Source organism: Lepidochelys kempii, chromosome 18, assembly GCF_965140285.1.
Source record: "Lepidochelys kempii isolate rLepKem1 chromosome 18, rLepKem1.hap1, whole genome shotgun sequence".
NCBI classification, from domain to species: domain Eukaryota; kingdom Metazoa; phylum Chordata; order Testudines; family Cheloniidae; genus Lepidochelys; species Lepidochelys kempii.
This window is the reverse complement of record NC_136397.1, coordinates 7,863,477-7,888,485: the sequence shown is the minus strand read 5'-3', so window position 1 is coordinate 7,888,485 and position 25,009 is coordinate 7,863,477. Positions and strand designations below refer to the sequence as shown.

Here is a 25,009-nt window from a genome sequence, read left to right as displayed (position 1 = left end):
TAAACATGCACACCACTATGTACCCACCCGCCCATATCTGAAAACAAGCATGTCCTCATGGGAGATAACTGGACATGAGATTAGGCTCTGGCTTTAACTGACCATGTGTCTGTTAGAATGCTAAACACCCGGCATGCAGCTTGGAGAAGTTTCACGCCTCTGTTGGGGTCAACAGTACATGCCTTTCAATATTTTCTCCCGGCTTCAGTTTCTTGTGGCACGTTGGAAGAGCAAAGCCACCCTCTCGCCCCAGCTGGTTTGGTTTAGGGCCAGCACTGCACAGTACAAAGCCAGAGATCTGGGTTCTCCAGCACAAGCTGGCACAGAAGACGGCACTATGGAAAGGGGAAGCCGCACTCCTGGGCCAGAATTTCACCTCTCGTCATTCTGTCTGTCTGGGGTCTGTACCACTTGCCTTGTAGCTGAGAGCTTGAGCTGGGCCTAGAGCTGAGCGAAATCTTTTTGGCAAATAGGAAATTGGTCCGAAAAATGCATCTTTCGGGGCACCAAAACTGTTCATGAAGTTAGGTCGAATTTGGCAAATAGTTTTGGCCAAACAAAACCCTCAATTTTCTTGGTCAGACAGGTCAGCGTTTTCCAGAGCTGAAGAAGAGAGCTCTTTGTAAGCAGGAGCTTGTCTCTCTCACCAACAGAAGTTGGTCCATAAAAGATATGACCTCCCCTATAGTGTTGCCAACTTTCTAACTGCACAAAATCGAACACCCCTGCCCCGCCCCATCCCAAGGCCCCACCCCTGCCACGCTTCTTCTTCAAGGCCCTGCCCCCGCATGCTCCATCCCCCCTCTCTCCGTTGTTTGCTCTGCCCCTCACTCACTTTCACTGGGCTGGGGCAGGGGGTTGGAATGTGTGGGGGTGGGGGGTTGAGGGCTCTGGCTGGGGGTGCGGGCTCTGGGGTGGGGCCAGGGATGAGGGGTTTGGGGTGAATGAGGAAACTCCAGGCAGGGGGTTGGGGTGAGGGCTCCGGCTGGGGTGGGGCTGGGATGAGGGGTTTGGGGTGCAGGAGGGGGCTCCGGGCTGGGGCAGAGTGTTGGGGTGTTGGGGGGGGCCCATGATCGGGACAGGGGGTTGGGTGGGCCGGGTCCTGGCAGCACTTACCACGGCTCCCAGGAAGTGGCCACCAGGTCCGTGCAGCCGCTAGACACATGTTTGGCCAGAGAGGCTCCACACGCCACCCTCGTGCCTGCAGGTGTCGTCCCTGCAGCTCCCATTGGTCACGGTTCCAGCCAATGGGAGCTGCGGAGCCGACACTCTGGCAGGAGGGCAGCGCACAGAGCCTCCCTGGCTGCCCATGCGCCATGGGGCTGCAAGGACCTGGAGGCCGCTTCTGGGAGCCACACGGCGCTAGAGCAAGTAGGGAGCCTGCTTTAGCCCCAAACCCCTGCTGTGTCACCGACTGGACTGACCGGAGCCGCCAGGGTCCCTTTTCGAGCGGGTGTTCCGGTCAAAAACTGGATGCCTGGCAACCCTACTCCCCCACCTTGTCTCTCTAATACCCTGGGACCGACACTGCAAGCAATGTTTCATTTTGACATTTTCAAAACGAACCTTTTGGCTATTTTGTTTAGAAAATAGCCATTCAAAATGATATTTGAAACATTTCAGTCAGGGGTTCAATTTCCCCCTTTCGTGAGAAAGAACAGGGAGAAAATCATTTTTGGTTTGAAACGAGCTTAATTTTTTTTTTTCAATTCAGCCACCAAACTGAGAAATCAATTATTCGCTCGGACCTGCAGGCTGACTAGAGGCAGCCGCTTTCCAGGGGTCTGTTGTAGTAAACCAAGGCATGCATGCAGTCTGGAGGAGTGAAATAATATCTGGGGGGGAGGGGGCACAAAAGGAGGAGATTAGGCCTTTCTAATATGATGGCTGAAGTCCTTCCTACCTCAGCGAGCTCTCACGCTTACTAGCTGCACTTACAGACCTTGTGCCAGGGCAGGGCTCTTTACAAAGGTGAGTATTATTTTCATTTTTACAGATGGGGAAACTGAGGCACAGCAGGGCGGAGCTTACCTCATGTCACACAGCAGAACTCAGACATCCTGACACCCACTCGCTTGCTGTAGCCACTGAACCACCCATACTCCTTGATCTCAGAGTGGAACCCACGAGTTCTGGTGTAACACCGGCAGACTCCAGTCATTCGGATTGAACCTGGACCTCTGAAGCTTAGTGCATGAACCACTACTGCGTGTGCTAAAAGGCACATGGCTACTAGCTAAGGCTGTAACAGACTCATTAATCTCTAACTGGTCTCCGGGCCACTAGCTGGGCCAGACCACCACACCCAGGAGGTGTGTGGGTTATACTGGCTCCTTGTCCTGTGCTCTAGCCTTTGGGCCATGCCCTACCAGAAACCATGACAGCCTAGATGGAATCTGGCCACCAGACAGCACCAGAGGGAGAGCTCCGGGAGAGCCGGTACTGAAAAGAGACAAGGGGAAGAGAAGAGCCAGCTGCTCCTTAGTTTCTTTCCCTTCTGCTTCTCGGAAGTTCCCTGTGCCCGGTGAACACAGTCCTTGTGATATTTCCCCTTAATCTGCCTAGCACCCTGGCAGAGCACATGACAGCGCTGGTTTTATGCTTGTGCGCTGAGCTGTAAGCAAGTTCCTTTTGCAAATGTGCTGTTCAGCAGGGCAGCCACAAAGGAAGATGCCTACACTGGGCTCCAGTGAGCGATGGTTCCAAGGGGCAGTTTGCAGGGGGCAGGGTAGCCTAACAGATAGAGCACTGGACTGGGACTCAGGAGATCTGGGTTCTAGTTCCAGCTCTGCTCTTAGCCTGCTGGGTGACCTTGGCAAGTCACGTCCCCTCTCTGTGCCTCAGTTTCCCCATCTGTAAAATGGGGATAATGAGACTGACCTACTTTCTCAAGTGCTTTGAGATCTAGTGCTAGGTAAGAGCTAGCTGCTAAGATAAGTGGCAGACAGCTAGGTTTGTTGTTAAGGCACAGACATGGGAGTCAGAAGCCCTGCATAGTATTCCAGCATGACCTTAGACATGTCACTTTAATCTTCCTATGCCTCAGTTTCTCCATTTGGCCAATTAGTATAGTGCAGTGGTTCTCAAACTTCTGTAACACCATTATAAATGCCAGAGGCAAAGTGAGGTTGGAGGTAGAGGTTAACAGCTCACGACCCCTCCTCCCCCCATGTAATAACCTCGTGACCCCCTGAAGGGTCTCGACCCCCAGTTTGAGAACCCCTGGTATAGTGATACCCATCTCAGAAGGGGTCTGTGAGGCTAATTTCATTATGAAGCACTTTGAGCCCCCTGAATGGATAAATTGGAGAAGTATAAAGCATCATTAATGTCTGTGTGATTCTAGGACCCCTACACCATACACACCCACCCGCCCTTCACCCCGCCCAGTGCCAGCAAATCACTGTCTCCATCTTCGTCCGCAGCTCTGGTACTACTGGGCCACTACTGGCTCTGACGTCCTGAGTCTCCGTTGCCCTTGCATGTCAGGGTGGCACTTGACCCGTGCAAAGTGCACTCCATGGGCACGGGCGTAAATGCTTCCGTGAGGAGCAACATCAGTGACACAGCGGCCCCTGAATGCCCATCCTGCCCTCTCCCTACTCAGGCAGGTGCACTGCAGCTCCCCCTCTGGCTTCCCAGCTCACCGAATGCCGCGGTCACTGGGGCGTCTTCAACGGGAGAGGAGAGAGGGGGCTGCGTGCATGAGGAAGCAGCGGGACTCTGGGAGGGGGCTGGATGGGGCCCTGTCTGCATCACTTTGCATAGGGCTCTGCAAACTGTCCTGTCAAGAGGGAATGCTGATACATCAGCACTGGGCATCCACCTCCACAATTTCTCCCTCTCCCCTCTGTGCTACTGAGACAAGGAGCGGCCAGGGAACTCATCAGTGTCTCTTGCCTGATGATGTGATGCCAATACTGGGCCCAGCTGCGCCTAGCGTGGCTGCTCTTAATGAACAGGCCCTAGCGCCCATCCCTGGAGTGCTCCGAAACCCGGGTGAGATTGTTCACCTGAAGGAATGCACAGGGGGGTCTCCCCCCTGCCTGCTGCCGATGCAGACTTGGTCTCCCTGCAGATGTTTGCACCCATCCAATTCGCAGGGCTTAACTCACTTGCTTCCCAGGTGATTCAGAAGGGACGCCCACAGTTCATGAAGGCTGTTGATACTTTGGGGAGGGATCAGAGGAGAGTCATGAGAACAACGGAAGGATTGGAAAGCACACCATAGGCTGAGCCCAAGGAGCTCAGCTGAACAATTTGCCAAGGGTCATGGTGGATTCGCCATCCCTCACGATTTGTAGGTGGAGATTGGATAGTTTTTGAAAAGATCTGTGCTGGGAATTATTTTAGGGACGTTCTCTGGCCTGTGCCATACAGGAGATCAGACTAGATGATCACCGTGGTCCCTTCTGGCCTTACCATCTGTGAATCTATAAAATGGATTTGTTACATTCACTGAATATTATGTTCCATGCAGATTTTTTTTAATTGCCTCTTCTGCCTCAATTCTTGTTTGCACTGCATGGCTCAGGGCTTCATAAAATCTCAGGGTTGGAAGTCATCTAGTCCAATCCCCTGCTCAAAGCAGGACCAATCCCCAATTTTTGCCCCAGATCCCTAAATGGCCCCCTCAAGGATTGAACTCACAACCCTGGGTTTAGGGGGCCAATGCTCAAACCACTGAGATGTCCCTCCCCCACTTGCCCTAAGGTTAGCAGTGATCTGTAATAGCAGTGTTGTATTCCTAGGGATCTCTCTGGACGTTGACGCAGATCGCGATGGAGTGGTCGAAAAGAACAACCCAAGGAAGGTAACTTTGCCTTTGATTCCACCATGCTAGCATGTGCCAGCAGGGCACTGCAGACTCCGACAGGCCTTTCCACATTTTGTTTTTTATAGGATCCACTTGTTCCTGGCCTCTTAGGACACTTTGTGAAATGTGACTCCTTGGCCCGGGTGTGGAGCCTGGAATGAAATCGCTGTTCAATAAACTTGTGACTTTCCTTCCCTTAGGATATGTGTTTGACCCCTGGTGCCTACGTACAGCCTTAGTCAATCACAGTCATCCGATGCAGGGTTTAAATTGCACTTTAGGCTGATTGTTCTTCCCCACAGGAAGCTGGGGGCGGCAGAGTTAGAGAGAAGTTATGTTGTTTCCCACAGAGTAACAACATCTGACATAGAACACAACGCATCTGACATAGCCACTGGTGGCTGCACCCCTACACAGGTCTTGCTTCCAGGAGCTGCAAATCATGTGGCTGAGGGGGAGATCCATCCTGTGTGGTAATACACTTGGATGCCTCCACGAGGGATAGATCAGGGTAGATTAGATGCTCTCACGCATTGTGACACATGAGGCAATCCCGAGTTTCCACCTCCATCTGTCTGGTGGCACATTTCTTGCTCCATTATACTCTGTTTCCATGACAGTGATATCTTTCTCAATGGTTTTTTTTATATGTCATCTGTTGTGCTCCGCTTTTCCATCTTCCACCAGGTGGTATCCAGTCAGGGACTTGTCTAGGAATCTGCACCATGCCCAAACCACTTCCGCCTTCTTTCTCGAATCATTGTCTCTACAGGCTGGTGGCCAGTCCTTCGAAGCACATCAGCGTTAGTTACTTTTATGCCACCAGTGGACACCATGTATTCTCTGCAAGTATCTCTGATGGAATGCGTTGAGTTTCCTGTTGTGGGCTTCTAGTATTTGCCAAGTTTCAGTCACATATCACAGTGTAGGTATCACCATGACGTTGTATAACTTTATCTTGCTTCTTGTGTGAATCTCCTCATTTTTTCAAATATTAGCCTGTCTCAAAAAAAGCTCCATTTGTCTTTGCAATTCTTGCTTCCATCTCTTTATGGAGTTGGCCATCAGCGCAGATTGTGATCCCAAGGTATACAATCTCATTAACCATGCCATATTCTACACTGTCAATCACATATATACCATCACTGCTAATTCCTCTTTCAACAGTCCTGACTTTAATTTTCTTTGGGCTGATTGTTAATCCTGCTTTGGCAGTCTCACACTTGCAATTGACAGGAGTCTTTTTCATGGCATCATCATCTGTGTCCAACAGAGCAATGTCACCTGCAAAGTCAAGAACTTGAAGTGTTCCTCTATTCCATATAACTCCTGTATCTTCCTTTGATGTTGCTCTTCACATCAGGTAATCGATCATAATGCAGAAAAGAAAGGATGATAGGATTCAGCCCTGCCATACTCCAGTAATGATATCAAAATGATTGGTCTCGTCACTTTCTCTCCATTTTGAACCTTCGTACTCATCTTGACCCAGTGACAGTATCTTTCTTGGAAGCCCATATTGTCATAAGATCTTCCATAGCAACTTTCTATGAATGCAGTCGAAAGCTCTGGTGAAATCTATGACGTTCAAGAGGTTCTCTGGCACGCTGGCCCTTTCTCAATCGGTTATCTCAAGGTAAAGATGTGATCTGCACACGATCTTTTCACTCAGAAGCCTGCTTGCTCATTACAATTTTTCATCTATGACCAGTTGATGCTGCGCGAGATACATGTCAATGGCATAGCCTGAGTGGAGAGAGGTGCAGTCCGAGGCCTGGATCCTCACCCACATAAATCAGCACAGTGCCACTGATTTCCATAGAGGTATGCTGATTTGCATACATTGAGGATCTGGCTGAGGTCCTGAATGCCTGAAAGAAGCTCAGCACCTAAATCCCTGGCTTAGGTATCTCAGTCACAGGTGCCAACTTCTCCTGGCGCTGATGGGTGCTTGCTTTTTAAAAAAAAAAAATCTGTGGCCTGCAGAAGACGAGGCGGTGGTCCCAAGAATGAAGCAATAGGGGACCAGGGGGGAGGATCCATCACCATATTATGTAAGCACAGATCCCTTCACGGCAGGTTGTTTCCAGCCCTTGTCTCGAAGTCATTGCATCGTGAGTGACAGACACTTGAGTAGATGTCACAGTCCCCCTGGAAATGTTTCCAGAGCTATCTATTAAAACAAATGCTAGAGCAGAGGAATAATGCAAACAGGTAGGGGGGTGTCTCTGTCCTTGTGCCCCCCTCCATCTCACATGAAGCTTTGCTCACACACAAGTCACCATCACAATGTACATGTCACGACAGAACAAGTAGAATGCAACCAAGTCAGCAAGGCAAATGCATTTCCTTATCGCCCTCATCAGAGCTGCCTTCTCTCCATTGCGAGAAGGCCTCCACATGGCGCTATCAAGCCACTCGTTCTTGGATTTAAAAAGCATCCTATCCTTCCGAGGCAACTTCCTCTTGCGGTCTCCACGCAACGCATGTGTAGTTCTCCAACTTGTTCAGAGGGCGCATCCTTTCATTAGCTAGAGATTCCCTTTCCCCCGCACATGCCATTTCCCAACACTGCAGAGCAGTTTAGGACCGGAAGGGATGGTAAAGATAGATTACTGTGGTGTCTGATGATTGTAGCAAGTGCTGGGAAGGGGTGGAGGAGAGAGTTTCTCTGCTCACCTAGGCTGCAATGGGTTTTTGGAGATGCTCTTCCTAAAAGTGGCCTTCAATTTGTTTGGCACAAACTGGGGTCGCATGTGTGCAGACACCATTCTTATCAGTGAGGAGTGAATGCACTGAAACCACAGGCCTCCAACCCTGGGAGCTAAAAGAATTATTCTTTTCTTTGAGTAACAGGCCTATAGTCACTGGGGTTGGCCACTAGCGGGAGACGTGAGAGCCCACACACTAAGCCAGAGTGTTATATTTTCAGGGAACATGGACCTGGGGCCCAGACGGGCAAGGAGCCATCCTGCTGGTGAACTGCGACAAGGACAACCCTTTTATCTCTGGACTGGATTGCGACGATGAAAAAGTATTCAGCAAAGAAGGTATAAGCAGACCCCTGTCCTTTATAACTCACAGTTGGGTTAAAACTCTTTGGGAAGTGTTGGTTTGTTTTAAAATTTCCTTTTCTATGTTGCTAATAACAACGCAGGTTATCAAAGCAGGGAGAATTTTTAAAAGTGAATTTACCTTTCACTTTTCCGGTTTGCTGTCGCATTTGCACAGATGTTGAAAAAAGTCCATTTCACGTTCTCGTCGCTTTCACGGTTAAGGTTCTCATGTGCTACCACCGCGCTTCGGTGTTTAAGCTGCAAAATCTGCAAAGGAATGGGTTACTCATTAAGCCCCCCCCACTGTTTCTGATATGGTATCATTTATCTTTTTTAAAAAGTTTCTTTTCACTAAACTTGCATTTGGGGCCACATTTGACCCTTCAGTGTCCTTTTAAAGTGAGGTTCTCTCCTGGAAAGCAACTACATAAGCATTGACTCTGGACTCAGCAGATCTGCATCCCATGTGTTTGAGGCAGGTCAGAGGCAGATCAGTTTAGGGATGAGTTAAGTTTTACTTTGCTTAGTGTAGTGGGTTGGTCACCACGCTCCGATTCGGAAGGGGTTAAAAGCAGCCAGGGGAGGCTGGCTGGGTAAACAGCCACCGTTGTGGCCACACCCAATTAGGGTCCAGCTGACCCTGATGAAAGGGCAGGCGGAGGGAGTGAGAGAAGACTTGCTCCAGCTGAGGAGCAGAGGGGACCAGGCTGCCTGGAAAAGCAAGCAGGGTACCTGAGGCAGAACAGGGCTGGGGAAAGGCAGGCTGAGCTGGGGAGCTCTGGCCTGGTGCGTCCCCAGGCTGAGGCCTTACTAAAGGCCAGGGGAAGTAGTAGGGCTGCAGGGAGGCAGCTGGGGCTGGAAAGGCAGCAGGTCCAAACCCCCGTGCCAATGATGAGTGGCCACTTCAGACTACAGTTTGCCCCTGAGGGAAGGGGCTAGATGAGGACTGGCAGGGGGTCACTGAGGCAAGGTGGGCTTAGGGGATTGGGGTTCCCCGGGGAGGGGAGATCCGGACTGTGGGAGCACTGCTGTGGGGCAGCACCCCAAGGTAGGAGGCACTGGGGTGTGGGAGGGATGCAGAGCCTGAAGTGGTGGAGATCAGGAGGAAGCAGGCACCACCGGTAGGAAGACACCGGCTAGCAGGAGGCGCTCCGAGGCTGGAACTGAGCTAATTCCCAGATGACCAGCAGGAGGCGCCGTGGTGGTGAGTGCCTGCCGTGCTACACTTAGCAACCCATCTGTGAGTGAGCTGGCTTCTCTTCTGGCTCCTGCATCACAAACAGAATCCTTAACTAAGTTCCAATGGCAGGACCAAATTCCCTTCTCGGTTTGTTACATCCGTGTGAGCCAGTTGCCTCGGTGAGGTTACATAGGGGTAAAAGGACAGATCCTGAAGACAGTGGAAGTTACGCTGATACCACTGTGGGCAGAATTTGGCCTGCAGAGTCTTTATGACAGGTGCCAATGTGAGAAAAGGGAAGAACCTGGCCAGACTTTCAGAGCCCAGGGGGAGTCTGAGTACAAAGTGCTTGCTCCCCAGTTCTAAACCTCTGCTGGAGTGGAAATTGTTTCTCCAACATATGTGAAGATTCACAGGCCAGTAACAACGGGGAGGGGCAGCATCTCCCTGCACAGCAACCAGAGAACTTGTGAAGAGCAGATGCAACATGCTGGTTCCACTTCCTCCAGTAATAACTGGATGGTGTAATCAAGGGGAAGTCCCCAGGTTGCCTATCAGCCGCTGTAGCGCACATGTTGACCTACCACTCACTTGTGCCTCGTTACACTGGACAGATGTTACTGTTTTTATTTAACTGTACAGCAGGCTTCTCTGTGAGCGAGCTACTGGCAATCTCTCTCTTATTACTGGCAGCTGTTTGCATCAGAAATGCTGAATTATGACACTAAGGCAATGGAGCTGTTGCCCAGGCTAAAGAGATTGGTCTGCCCCTGTGTGGTTCTCATCCTTCATTCTGGGGCTTGGCAGCAGGATGGTCGCCTGTGTGACCATGCGTCTCTAAACTAGGGATGGGATGCACACAGCAGCGTGATCACCGTCTTCCTCTCCAGAGTCCTCTGCGCAGAAGCAATCGGTTTGTGAATTCTCTGAAACTTTGGGTGTCTGCAACTGCCCTTTGCCATTGGTCTTTTCATGGATCACCTAGGGAAGGTGCTCTGGTTTTCCCAGTCTGACCCAGGCACCCACCTCCATATGTTTCTTGTTCATTAATTTGCCACACACAGTTGTTAGCTGATAACTTTAATAACCACGGAAGCGGTGACAATGCTGTATCCGATGTCCTGCCTTCATTTGCCTTTGTTGTTGTTTTTTAGATTTGCGGGACATGTCTCGGATGATCTTGAGAACCGAAGGCCCCCAAAGGCTGCCTGCTGGGTATGAAATGGTTCTCTACATTCCTATGTCTGACTCTGACAAAGTAGGAGTCTTTTATGTGGAGAGTAAGTGGTTCCTCTTTTCTTTCTCTTCCCCTCCCCCCTGTTTCATGATGCTTTTTATCCCTCTCTGGTGCTGCAAACTCTTCTTTTCCTTTTCTCTTGTTTCCTGTATGTGCTTTGTTGAAGGTTTCCATGCACATCCCTCCCACTAAAACAATTGACCCTTTGGGAATCACTCACCCGGCGGGCAGTAGTTCACTGTTCCAGCACTTCTCTGTTGGCTCCAGCATTTCCCCCAGAATTTAAAGTTTACTGTCATGTAAAAGAATACCTGATCTTGCTCGGGCTGGTATCAATTAGGAGTCCTTGGAGTCCTTGGACAGACTAGGCTGCGGCCCTAGGCTTCTAGCTTTATAGTTGCAAAGATAGCTTTCCCAATATGGACCCTGAAGCGATGCTGTCTGTCCGATACTAGAGATGTGCCTGTCTCAAAGAGATGTGACAGAAACAACCGTTCTGGGAAGTGCGAACTGCCTCCTCCCTCCCAATGGGGTGTTGACTCTGAAGCGTTATGATGACCCAAGCAGTGCTGACGTTTACGAGTTTCCCCGCTCGTTAATGTAGCAAAGCTATCTGACTTCTCTCCGTTTGTGGGTGGAGTTTGGGAACAGACCCTTCCTCTCTCGGTCTCCATCTGACATATTGGGAGCAAAACTAGCACAAGATGTTTTGTTTCCTGGGATCTCATGTCTGCTTTCCCTGAGGGTGGAGTTCACCCTCAATGAAAGTGAGGGCCTAGGGATAATACTGCTGAGAACAGACATGGTGAAGGTCTGTGTAGGATTCCCCCCCACCCCACTGCTCGTACCCTGTAATCTCAAACCATAGCACGGCTGTGCCGGAATCCTCACCACGCCAAGTTGATCTTGTTATTTCACACTTGTGAATGGTGCTTTACACATCTGCATGGTGCTTTACACAGCAAGGAGACGCACTGACCGTGTCCCAGCCTCAGGTGATCACAAGACAAACCATTGGGGGTAGTAACAGGCAATGGGGATAGACGGACGGAGGAATGGACTCAGAATCAGGTTATGGGGTCCTTGAGGTGACCAGGTTTGTATTAGGTTTATTCTTGGATGGTTTTGTTTGTCTTCTAAGGGAAGCGTGTGTGCGCTGTTGATTCCCGCTGAATACCCAGCATGCTTTGCTATAGCCCAGGGTGGCCAAACTGCAGCTCACAAGCCACATGCGGCTCTTTTACAGGTAAAGTGCAGCTCGCGGAGCCCCCCACTCCTCCAACTACCAGTGTCGGTGGGGAGCTCGGGGCTTCTGCCGTACGGTGGTGGGGCTAGGATCTTCTGCCCAATGGAGAGAGGGGTCTTGGCACTTCTGCCCCACAGGAGTTACCTGCTGAGGCTCGGGGCAGAATCCCTTGCCCTACCATCCTGCTGCAGGGTGAGAACCCAGGCAGGCACACCCCACAGGTCTGAAGCCCCAGTAGGCACTCCCAGCACTTGAACTTCTGAAGATTATCATATGCAGCTCAGAAAGTTTGGCCACCCCTGCTATAGCCTTTGGGTGTTGCTGGGCAGTCTCCCACCTACTTGAACAACCAGGCCCTGTGCCGCTTAGCTTAGGAGAATTGAGTGGATCTTAGCACAAGGCACCACCCACACAGCTTTACCTGTGCTAGTACCTTATCATTCGATGAGCAATCCTGTGGTGACATGAATGTATCTCCCATAGTCACACAGACGGGGCAATGCCCACCGGGCGTGCTATGCTTAAAGCTGCCAACGACCTTCACTTCCTATTGGAGCTGTGAAATGGTAAGGCCTTTCCCCCCAGGGATGTGTTCTGCCTTAGCTCAGTGCAATGCAAAGCCAGCATCCACCAGGCCAACTACCTGCCCCCCATTGAGAGCTGCCAGGGAACGAATGAATGAGTGATGAGTTGATCCCACTCCCTTGCCAAAATTCCACTCTGATTCCCCTGCGAGCTCCCATTGATGTGAGCACTGTGTTCTCTCTCTGGACATTAATTAAATACCTCATGTTACAGAGAGCAGGGCCGTTAGCATCTCTGGCAAGTGCCTTTGGCCTAATGTTTCTCCCAGAGCTGGCCGTTCATACCAGGGCAGTGCAGTCAGTTGCAGATGCCAGAGCATATTTGACTTGGGCTTTGGGCTGATTTAAAAAAAAAAAAAAATCAGTGCCTGCCTATGGTTGGGTTCCAATTAACAGCCAAAGAGAGACTTAGCTACCAGATCTTTACCTGCCACAAGCTGTATCACCCAGATGAAATTTTATTAGATTGGGAGAAATAATCAAAGCAAAGAGGCTTTTAGAAAATCATTGCCGGGAAAAAGTCTTGCCAGGATAATCCCTAGCTTTTAGGCAGCACGTTTTCATGCGCAGATTTTAAAGTGCTTTACAAAGAAGGTCAGGATGAATATCGCTCTTTTACAGATGGAGAAACTGAGGCACAGAGAGGGGACACAACATACAAGTCTGTGAAAAAGCCAGGATGAGAGCTCAGGTCTCCCGAGTGCTAGGCTAGGGCTCTAGCCACAAGGCCAGGCTGCTTCCTTCTCACAGCTTTCGTTCATTGGGACCTTGCTAGGAAGCCAGTGCCCGTCCGTTAAGCCAGGACACATGCATTGTGTTTGAAATGCTCGTCCTGCCTGACCTCAAATTCTCTGATGCTTCTGAGTCATTCAGACAGGGAGTGAAGCTGGTACAGGTGTTTCGCAGGGTGTTGAGTTTCTTCCATGTGCATTGGAATCCTTTCAAAACAATGTAATAATATAATACATGAAAGGAAAGCTACAGTGTTTTCAAGGCTGGCTCGTTGCTCTTAAACTCGCATTTTTTAAGCACCCTTTTTGGGACATGGGATTTACCCAATCTTTATTATCATTTTTATTTGCTTTAAGGTAAGGCCACTGTGCTGGGGTACACATGTAATGAGTTAGCCGCTTGCCCAAAAGAGAGGATTATTATTCCTGTTTTAATGATGGCAAACCGAGAGGTGAAGTGATTCTTCCCAGGACACACAGTGAAGCTGTGGCAGAACTGGGATTTGATCCCAGAGCACCTGAGTAGAGCTGGGCAAATCACTGATTTTTTTCTGATTCGGTGGCCGAACCCAACCCCTCTCCCCCAAAATTGTTTTGGGTTGAACGAAACATTTTGTTTCAGCCGAGGGCGTTTGTACTCCTTTTCTGTGTTTGTTCATTAAATCTAGCTGCATTTCTAAATGCAATGTTGTGTTGAAATGTATCGTTTTGAAAACAAAATGTTTCAAGGTGGCCTGAAGGTGCATTTTTTGGTGAATAATGTATTCCCCGAAAAAAATTCACCCAACTCTAGGGGCAGTGCCTTAACCACAGGGCCATTTTTCCACTCTCTACAGCTCAGTCCAAGATTCCTTAACTGGCTCACCATGGTTTGGTTCAGTGTCCGGATGCTGGGTGGGGCTGATGGCCTGTGATAGACAGAACAGACCAGCTGATCTGGCAGTCCCTTCTGGCCTCAAACTCAGTGACGCTATAAGAGTATTCTCCTAAATACCTGAAAGGACAAAATGCACGCCCTGGTGGCAGTGAATTAAGGAGTAGCCACAGCGGCTTCTCTTGGGCAAGAGGAGGCTCTAAAGCTGAATTTTGTGGTGTCATCTGGGACCAAGCCTGAAACCTCGCTGGGATGCGGCTTTGATCCTGCCTTCAAGAGGCCACAGAGCACAATCAAAACCCTAGAACACAAAGTGCCTCTAAAACCTGGCAGCCGCAATGCTGAAAGAACAGCTAAAACAGAGACGCGGGTTTAAACAAAAATCGTTCTCTGAAGCTTATAGGAAAACCTCTGTATGGGCTGCAGCTTGTCAGCACATGATCACGCCACAGCTCTCCAGTGTGCAGAGAGTCCTGCCTTTCTGGGACTGAAATCTAAGAACCTGGCTTGGCAAGATTGAGTGGAGCCATTCCCTTAGCTCAAATGACAGTGCACTGGTCTGGAGTGCTGGATACTTGGGCTCATAACCCCTCCACTTAATTGACTTATTAACTGGCTATTTAAAAGACTAGCGACAGTCTCCGCTTGTATCTGTGGAGCACAGTGATTTACTCCTGTGGGAATTCTGCTCCATAAAATTAAAAATTCTGCGCACAGTATTTTAAAATTCTGCATATTTTATTTGTCAAAATAACACAGTATAATCACGCCAGTTTCAATTATTTCAAAATACCTGTCAGCCAGTATGTCTGTAACAATACAGACAAAAAGAAAGATTCAGGAAATGTTTTTTTGACAAATAGATTTCTTACTAGGCATATTAATACAGAACTTTGAATTCATTTAAACTACAATACAGAAACGTATTTCCTGCACCCCTCAGAAGCAGTGCAAAGGCTTGGGGGAGTCAGGGTAATGGAGGAGCTGAGGGAGAAGGAAGTAATTGCTGGAAAGAAGCCTGAGAGTGAACCTAGAGGGTTGTTGGGTGTGGGTGGGAGAAGTATGGAACAGGGTGTTTTTTTTTGGCGGGGGCGGGGGAATTGTTAGGGAGGTGAGGAGCCTCCCCCATGCAGACCCTGGCAGACCCCTAGCCTCTCCCATTCAGTATGGCACATCTACCCCTGTCCTCACGTGGTCCTGCATCCCCACCTCCCTGTCCCCATGTGGCTCTGCAGCCCCCCTTCCATTCAGTCCCTGGCTCAATGCTGTCACCTCAATAGCTCGAGCCCACGCCCCAGTGTGTCTCCCCACTAGCCCTTCTGAACCCCATTGCATGATCCCCCAGCAGCCCTGTGTGCCCCACTCTATCTGTCCCGTGCCTCCTCACCTGGCCCCACTGTGAGGACTGCAGCCTCTCTGCTGGCTGGCTGCCCTCGCCTCTGGCACCACAGCGGCCTCTGCTGGACAAAAAGTGTAACTGCAGCATCTCTCCAGTAGAATCTATATTCTGCAGAGAAAAAAAAATCTGTGGGGACATGAATTCTTTGTGTCTGCAGTGGTGCAGAATTCCTTCAGGAGTAACAACTGGTCTCAAATTATGGCCTGGAGCCACCAGTGATCCCCAGAGTTTTGTCATGTGGGCCATAGAACTAAAGATGCAAGCATGGACCCCTTAAGGGTGAGAGGGGAAGGGAGCCCCACAAAATTACATAGCTAGAGAGAATGTGCTACAGGAAAGTCCCATTTTTCTAAACATTCCTTCTCCCCAACACCCTTTTTTCTTCTAGATCCCTTCTTTGGTCAGCGTTACATCCATGTTCTGGGTAGGAGAAAGCTGTATCATATGGTGAAATACACAGGTGGATCTGCAGAGCTGGAGTTCTTCGTGGAGGGTCTCCACTTCCCAGATGACACCTTCTCTGGGCTGGTCTCCATCAACATCAGCCTTCTAGAGTCATTAACTGAGGTTGTTGGGCATGGTAGGGAGGGGAGGGCATGATGTCACCTGGGAACAGGATGTTTAATTGCATGGGTTTAGCAACACTACGGACATAGCAAGCTGTGAAATATCAGTCGACTGGCATGATGCATCCTTAGGTAACTCAGCTGACATCTGGGAGATTAATTTATTTCAGTAACTATTGGAAGCCCAAGAATAGGTCAAATGTGCTAAACCCAGGGATGTTTGTGAATTACATTTCCTTCCAGATGTGCTTTTGTGCCACTCTTGTCTTACAATAATCATTGCATGGGGACTGGATGTCTCAAGGAATCAGTAAGGCGATATGGAGTCTTTAGCATGTAGGTTGCTCCTTCAAATCCAGTCCAGGTCGGTAGGGCCTGAAAGGTGTTACGCAGACTTTTCAGTCTCATATGAAGTGAGTTTGGTGGGTCTCAGTTCAGTTTTTCATGAATAGACTCCATATCACATATGTCACCATAGTTGGCACCGGTTGGCTCCCTCACTGGCAGACTCACCAGAGAGGCCAAGGCATGAATGAGCCATAGACATGAAGTCGCTGGTATCCCAGCCTTGAAGTGATCATTCCAACTGAGCGTTAAAGCACATGGGGTGGACAGCTTGTGTTTATCACTTTAGACCACGGCCTTGCACCGTGTATCATCATTTATCCCCCAGATAAAGCAGATGCAAAATGCTACCAAATCAGGGTTTGATTCTGACCACTGTCCCCCCGGGTAAATCAGGAGCACTTCCACTGGAGTCTTGCCAGTGCAAAACTGGCGTGAGTGAGTTCAGAATCAGCCCCCAAGAATTCTCTGCATCCTCACACCAGTGGCAGAGTTCTGCAGACACTTTGCACGAGGGTAAGTGACGACACAAGGTGGGCACGAATCAGGTTTTCAGTCTCCATGGCTGCTGTGTCCTTCAGCACTAAATTCTCACCTGGGCAAAGCAAAAAATGTCTCCGCAAAGCAAAGGGCTAAATGTGTAAATGTAACATAATGAAATCTGTGGTGGGAAGCGGAGCCTGCACCGGTTCTTAATGCTCTGCTGTGTGAGTGTTTCTGTTTTAGAGGGAATGATGATCCATGCCAAGCCCACAAGGGATTTAATGTTCCATGTCTCAGTGGGGTTGCAACAGGCGTGGAGGGAGATATATAACCTCTCTCTCCTGGGGCTGCACCCTAGTAGTAAACTCCTCCCACCTCTCCCTTTGAGAATTACAGGCATTCAGGTTAATTTGGGGTCTTCCCCAACGGGGTCCAGCTAGAAGCTGGTGCGAGCCATCGTCTTCCCCATTAGAGCTGTTATGTAACAGAAGAAGGAGCTGGTGATGTTAAAGCTCAACACGTCACTTAGCACATCTAACGTGCCAGCGTTAAATTGGCCCGGGCCTGAGATATTTATTTCAAAGTCCTTTTCGTGTTTTAAGTTGTCAGTGTCTTTTTGGAGCATGCTGCACCTGGTTTCTGGTGGATTAGAGTGAGCTGAATTTTATGGAGACACAGACCACCGACCTACCGCTGAGAGGCTCAGCCTTTCTCTGAGACCAGAGTGTGCCGCTGCATGTAATATGACATGCATAGGGGGTTGGCTCTGTGATCTCCCTGCTAGGACCTGTCTGGGATGATTTAGTTGGGGTTGGTTGTGCTTTGAGCAGGGGAGTGGACTAGATGGTCTCCTGAGGTCCCTTCCAACCCTAATCTTCTATGATTCTATGACCTCACTGCTCACAGAATTGGGTTTACAGAACACAGCAATCATGGGTGTCTTTCTGTCAGGAAGTTAGTAGAGAAGCGTGAGGTTAATTCCACTAGGGATGTAAAATGTTAACTGGTTAACCTGTTAACAGGTAAGCATTAGTTTTACCGGTTAACCTGCCTTAACTGTTAACCCCTGGGCTGGCCAGCCTGCCAACCCCAGCAGCCCTGCGTCAGCTGGAGCAGCCCCAGCCTTGCCAGCCCCAGCTGCACCAGCTGGAGCAGCACCAGCCGGCTGGATCGGCCCTGGCCCGAGCTGCGCCAGCCAGCTCTTTAATCGGTTAACCATTTAAACAAAATATTTGTAGTCATTTAAACAGTTAACTTTTTAAACGATATTTACATCCCTAAATTCCATTGTTTTAAACCATATCTACATCCTAAATTCCACTGCCTACATTCCAATTTGGGCAAATCTGAGGTGCTGCAAGCCAGCTGGACCTGGGAAATATATCCCGAGAAATGTGCGCTTCCCTGGAATCTCAGTACCCAGACAATATCCGTGCAGAGCGTACTGTAGCTCCATAACACAATTAAGCAGCCACCTATGGAGTAAGGAATTCCTACAATGCAACATAAGATCCCAAATTAAAAGGGTACCCATGACATCCCTGCATCTCTTCGCCTCACAGCACATCTCGTGTCCTCATCTCAGTCATTCAGCTCTCCACTGCTTTTGCTTTATGGCTACACTGACCCTTCCAACTTCCAGGTTATGTTAGGACAATTTCCACAGTTACTCCATGGTTCCTGGAGTCCAAAGGAGCAATGGAGAACGGTCTGAGATAGTCCAAAGGCCAGATCTGCACCTCGTGTAAATCAGTGTAGCCCTGTGGAAGCCAATAGAGCTGTGCCAATTTACACCAGCTGCGGATCTGGCCCATTGACTCCTCAGGGTTGGAAGGGTGTCTCATCTCACTGTGCCGAGGTGGGGTTGAGTGAATTACTCTGAACCTATCCCTAGCAGATGTCTCTCAACTCTGGGAGTAAGAGTTCAGCGCTCAGCAAATCTTGGTTGAACTGTTCAGCTGCCGGTTTTAACTGCGGCTGAAGGGACGCCGGCCTATACATCCATTGTCTACCCTTTCTGTTCACCCACCCATGCGTTGTTACTATTGAGCTTTGCAGCCCTATGAATGTGCTGATTGTGTGCAATGTTCTGCTTCCCCTCCAGGGGATTCCACGGGCTCCGATTTTCACAGACACGGTAGTTTTCCGAGTTGCTCCCTGGATAATGACTCCAAACACCTTGGCACCAGTGAACGTTTTTGTATGCAGGTAAAGAGCCAGTAAAGATGCCTCCCTGTACACGTGCCAGCTTGTTGCTGGCATCTCTTGGGACACGAATGATTGCAGGGCATGGTGCAGGCCAACAGATTTTGTTGACCTGTGCCTGTCTATATACCTATTAGAAACCCAACCTTCTAAAGACTTGAGCTGAGAGCAGTCCCATTGATTGTTAATCGATTAAGTATTGAGAGTCAGGATGGCCAGGCTCAACCAGCTGATTAAAAGTGAAGGATGATGGGAGCTCCAGTCCACAGTTAAGGAACACTCATGATGGGAGCTCGAGTACAAAGTATTGCACAGCAATTTCTTATTCTGAGGATCTATCCACTAAGGCAAAGCTACTGGACCTCATGCTTTCCTGCTTTTTCCAACATTTCCTGCTGCAATTCCACTGAAGTTGAGTTACACCAGGGATGATCCACTCAATTGACTATATAAAGTCAAAAGGAGGTTAGAAATACTGGCATGGTTGGTCCATAAACCTACTGTCGTGTCCACCTGGTAAGGAATCTGGGTGTGGTTATGACTGGAGCTGTGCAAATATCTGAAATGTTCTGAAATGTTCCAGGGCCATTCCCAGCCCAGAACTCTTTGTGCGTGGCATTTTTGGTGACAATAACCGTGGTCCCATTCAAAAATGTGTGAGATTTCAAACGTCACATGTTTTCAGTAGGAAATGAGTTTTCACCTGAAAGCAACTTGAAATATTGAAAATCTTGATGTGTCCTCTCTCAAGAACAGGTCTATGTAGGAGTGAAATCTAGACCAGAAAAGGTATAACACGATCCAGTGGCTGAAATCTGACTCGTGATCAGCTAGTAATACTAGTAGATCAAAAAGTCATCCCCTTAATCTTCTCTTTTTTAGGCTAAACAGATAGAGCTCTTTGAATCCATCACTGCAAGGCAGGTTTTCTCATCCCATAGATTGTCCCAGTATGGCAGAGTTCCCAGCCCAAAATCTAAACCCATCCGTTGGAACCCAGCTCAGCAATATGCTGCCAACAGCAGCCTAGCCTCATAGAATCATAGAATCATAGAATCTCAGGGTTGGAAGGGACCCCAGAAGGTCATCTAGTCCAACCCCCTGCTCGAAGCAGGACCAATTCCCAGTTAAATCATCCCAGCCAGGGCTTTGTCAAGCCTGACCTTAAAAACCTCTAAGGAAGGAGATTCTACCACCTCCCTAGGTAACGCATTCCAGTGTTTCACCACCCTCTTAGTGAAAAAGTTTTTCCTAATATCCAACCTAAACCTCCCCCACTGCAACTTGAGACCATTACTCCTCGTTCTGTCATCTGCTACCATTGAGAACAGTCTAGAGCCATCCTCTTTGGAACCCCCTTTCAGGTAGTTGAGAGCAGCTATCAAATCCCCCCTCATTCTTCTCTTCCGCAGACTAAACAATCCCAGTTCCCTCAGCCTCTCCTCATAAGTCATGTGTTCCAGACCCCTAATCATTTTTGTTGCCCTTCGCTGGACTCTCTCCAATTTATCCACATCCTTCTTGAACTGTGGGGCCCAAAACTGGACACAGTACTCCAGATGAGGCCTCACCAATGTCGAATAGAGGGGAACGATCACGTCCCTCGATCTGCTCGCTATGCCCCTACTTATACATCCCAAAATGCCATTGGCCTTCTTGGCAACAAGGGCACACTGCTGACTCATATCCAGCTTCTCTTCCACTGTCACCCCTAGGTCCTTTTCTGCAGAACTGCTGCCTAGCCATTCGGTCCCTAGTCTGTAGCTGTGCATTGGGTTCTTCCGTCCTAAGTGCAGGACCCTGCACTTATCCTTATTGAACCTCATCAGATTCCTTTTGGCCCAGTCTTCCAATTGGTCTAGGTCCTTCTGTATCCTATCCCTCCCCTCCAGCGTATCTACCACTCCTCCCAGTTTAGTATCATCCGCAAATTTGCTGAGAGTGCAATCCACACCATCCTCCAGCTGTGGATCCACCATCCACCATCCACCATCATAGCTGTGGCCAGATCCATACATGTCACCACTGACAGTATTTAACTCCCAGCTTCCGTGCCCATCCCAGTAAGAGTTTGGAAGGGTATATTTGCCAGGGACAATTCACTTCTGAGGCCTGGGACGAGGAATGTAATTTTCGGCCCCCTCTCCTTTCTGTGAGCTTCCCCCCCCCACCCCCGCCTCCTCTTCCAATGTCTTCCCCTTTCCCTTTGTTTTCACAGTGTGAAGGATAATTATCTTTTCCTGAAGGCGGTGAAGAGCTTAGTGAGCAAAGCCAGTTGCGACCTGAAGGTCTGCTTTGGGTATGTGAATCGTGGAGACCGCTGGATGCAGGTGAGGTGGCGTGGGAGATGGCGGACGATACAAAGACTCTTCCTTCCTTTAGTACATTAAACAATTCCAGTGTTAGAACCTGCCAGGCAAAAGCCGTTGTTAAATGAAGTTGGTTTGTGTTAGTCTCCATGGCAAGACTTGCCCAGTCTGGCTTCAGACACTGCCTCCGTTTCCCCTTCCTTAGCGCTCTCCCTCCAGACTCATTCCTTTGCAGCCCTCCTAGCTGGGGCTTCTCACCTTCTGCTCCTTGCAGGTCTCTCTCTCCCATGGGAGCTCCAGCGAGTTCTCATCTGCTCTCTTCCCAGCAGCCTCACCGTCTTCTTGGCCTCGCTCCCCTTCCTAATACCTCCCAGCAGACCTAGTTCAATCACATGACATCCTTGTCATGTGATCCCCTAAACTCGTGCCCATCACCTGGGAAGCTGGGCAAAGCCTGGCACGGATGCAGCTGATCCCCAATCCCTTAAAGGGCCAGCTGACCAGAGACTGAATCGTATAAAGTACAAAGCTTCGCTTGATGATGGTCAGTTCCTTTTGGCATTACTGTAGCTTCTTGGCGCCCCACTGGTGGACAGGGCCCCGTTATGCTAGTGGTCCTAGCATAACACAAAACTGAACACAAAGATGGTCCCTGCCCCAGGGAGCTTACTGGGATCATCTCTGCTTTGGGTGGGGCACTCTGGGGATAGGGGAGGGGGCTCTGAATCCTAACAGAGGCTTGCTGGCAGATCTGTTCAGGGTGCTGCAGGGCTGGATTGAGGGGCACTGTCCAAGTGGGGAGGAAGGCTTGCACAAACCAGCTGGCTGGAACTGGGGGTGCGCCGCTTCTACAAATCAGACACTAGTTGTCTCCACACATTGAGGCCCCCCAAATGAGCGGATGCTTGTGAAAACGTAACTCTTCCCTTCTCTGCACCCCTCTCCCCATCTGTAAAATGGGGCCGATAGTTGCCAACAGGAGCTTGGGTGAAAGGCCCTCAGGCCCACATCCTCCACAGTAACTAGCTGCCTAATTCCTATTGACATCCGTGGAAGTTCGGTGCCTAAATACCTCTGAGGATCTGGGCCTCAGTCAGTGCTGAGTATAGGGTGCCCACCCATCCCGAATTGGGTGGGACAGTCCCAAAATGCTGAGCTCTAGTCCCGGTCCTGGGTTGAATGACTCCAGGACGGCATTTGTCCCGGATTCCCTGCGGCGCCGCTCCACGCCTGCCCAAGGCTCAGGGGTAGTGCCAGCCTCTTCCTGGTGGGGTGGGGAACTGAGGTGGGCCTTAGCCCCCCCCCCCCCCCGCTCCTCCCCCAAGGCCCTGCCCCTGGCCAGGCCAGAAGCGGGGGCCAGGCAGTAGTAAGAGCTGCCCACGGAAGCCAGGCCACTGTGGGCGGCCCTGGAGTCCCAGACCCTCCACCTGCCTTGGGTGGCATGCCCAGGCGGGGTGGGGACACAGGCTGGGGGCTGCTGTCAAGCACCCCGGCCCCCTGCCCAGGACAGGTGGAGAGTCTGGGACTTCAGGGCTCCTCACAGCAGCCCGTGCTCCCTGGGAAACTCGTTCCCGACCCAGCTCCACCTTCTGCCTGGCCAGGGGGTGGGGTTTCAGGGGAAGAGGAGGAGTGAGGGTGGGGCCATGGATGGGGGCGGGGCTCCTGCTTGCGTCCTGCTTTTGCCTTTTGAAAAGGTGGCCATCCTAGCTGAGTATGAGCGTGTTACTAGAGAGGGATAATTCTTCTCCATCTGCCTGTATGTAATAGATGGCTTTTCTCACTTGGACAGGATGAAATTGAGTTTGGCTACGTACATGCTCCTCACAAATGCTTCCCTGTGGTTCTGGACTCTCCCAGAGATGGGGGCCTGAAAGATTTTCCCATCAAAGAGATTCTGGTAAGAGCAGCCTATCTGTTTTGCAGACATGTTTGGTTTCTCTTGTATTGTCTCCTGGCAGAGGGAGAGGCTTGTGGTTATCAATGAGCATCTTCTAGGCCAGGTGACAAAAGAATAGGAGCCAAATCTTGAGGCCCCCTGTACATGCAAACTCCCTTTGAAGACTACAGGAATTTGCTTGAGTGAGGGCTGGGATCTGCCTAGCCTAGAGTCCCATGGACTTCAGGGGTCTGTGTCATGGATCCTGAAACAGGACTGGGCCCTGTGAAAGCACTTGGTTATTTCCCCCATAGTCTGGTGTTGTATTGTGCTTTATCTCTACAAAGAGGAATCTGATGCTTAACCCAATTCTGAGTTTAAGATCTGTTTAGACCTTTCTCCAAAGGCTGCTCCCAGCTCAACTTCCCAGTGTGAAAGAACATAATTCTGTAAGGGTAGTTCACATGGTGTCAACATTTCCTGCTTTCCCTGTGACCAGAAAACCTGTCTGATTGTTTCCAAGCCTCAATCTCAAATAGCTCTTTATGCTAAATCTGTATTGGTAGTTAGATTCTCGGATTTTAATTTATTTTGTTTTGATAATGACAAAACCTATTATAATATTAAATGTATACAATCTTAAATATATGTGATATTAAATATAATCTTTTAAATATAACATATCATAATCAATGTTTTATAATATAAAAGTCAAAGTGAACTGAAACAAGAAAGGCCAAATGAAACACTCCATTTCAATTTTGAATTGTTTCAATTTGGAAAATTCATTGAAATCGACACGTTCCCATGAAACATTTTGATTTTGCTGAAACCGCTTTTCCTGATGGAAAACTGTTTCCGTCTAAAATTTTTCAAACAGTTTTGCTAAGAACCAAGAGCCAAATTCTCCTCTGCACTGTGACCGTGAAGCTGTATGGATTTCACTGGACTCCCAAAAGCACAACAGAGAATGTGGCCCCAGTATTTTCTATTTCAAAGAAGTAGAGGAAATGCGTAGAAGAGAAACCGCGGAGGCTGGCAGGGAGACTCTGGAACAAATTGCTACAAGATGAGTTTTTAATACCATTTATTTGCTGTGCAGGTGACCGAGAGAGGTAACTATGCCCCTGTGTCCACTTCCAGCTTGCTGAGGCTTTTAAGTTATAGGTCACAGTTTAGTAAAGAATCAGAATTGTAGGACTGGAAAGGACCTTGAGAGGTCCTCTAATCCAATCTCCTGCACTTATGGCAGGATCAAGCCATCAAGGGAGATGTCCCATGTCCCATGAATCATCCTTTCTGCTAAATCCTTCCTGGTCCAGGACCAGCTCCTCTTCTGCTTCACAGAAACATTCTGATTTCTCCAGCTGACCTTTAAGCTAGAAGGGGAGGGAACATCCCCAGCTCTCCTGCCGAGGCATCCCAGATCGAGGGGGTCATGGGATAGCCCTAATATCTATTTAAATTGAGAGGCCACAGTCATGTTTTCTTGCCACCATTCCAGGGATTCCTTGATCCTGCTTATTTGAGGCCAAGGGCTTTTTTGTGCCCCTGCAAATGTGCGGCATCCCTTTCATAAGGAGAGGAAAGGACAACCTACTAGGAGTCACTTACCCACTGGACCTGGAGCAGGACGGAGGATGCAGCCAGCTGCCACGAGGTTGTTTTCAGAGCTTATCGCTGTTGAATGTAAAGGGCCAGCTCTCCAGAAGTTAGGCTGGGAAAGGTTCCCATCAAAGCAGGGACTCTAGAGGAGTCTACTCTGGGGAGCTAGAGTAGAGAACAGGCAGCTGTGTGTGCAGAGAAGGGCTTGAATGCAAGGCATCTGGTTGAGAGCCATCCCCAGGCTTTACATGCTGGAGGCCGGTGTCTTTTTTTTTTTATTATTCATATAGGTATTCTGGTTCTGTTATAAAAATGGTATCCCCCTGCCTCTCAGTGTCCTTCTGTGGAGCTCTGACCCCTGTGACCCACCTCCCTCAGCCAGATCCATCCAGAGATTGCCACAGACAGCTCCAGCTGAGGGCAGGCAAAATCCTTGTCGGTATCTAGCAATGCTATGGCATAGGGAGGGGTCAAGCAGGGAGCTTTCCACAGCCATT

The 25,009-nt window shown here is 49.5% G+C and overlaps 1 protein-coding gene across 1 annotated transcript in view; it reads left to right on the top strand.

Annotated features, from left to right (window-relative positions):
• Positions 1-25,009, top strand: part of PADI2 (peptidyl arginine deiminase 2) — a 77,370-nt gene that overhangs the window by 32,904 nt on the left and 19,457 nt on the right. Inside the window, exons 4-10 of the mRNA XM_073316344.2 lie at positions 4,752-4,813; positions 7,749-7,866; positions 10,207-10,332; positions 15,512-15,690; positions 18,622-18,725; positions 20,941-21,052; positions 22,821-22,928. Coding sequence (XP_073172445.2) covers positions 4,752-4,813; positions 7,749-7,866; positions 10,207-10,332; positions 15,512-15,690; positions 18,622-18,725; positions 20,941-21,052; positions 22,821-22,928 — 809 coding nt within the window. The remainder of the gene's footprint in view (positions 1-4,751; positions 4,814-7,748; positions 7,867-10,206; positions 10,333-15,511; positions 15,691-18,621; positions 18,726-20,940; positions 21,053-22,820; positions 22,929-25,009) is intronic.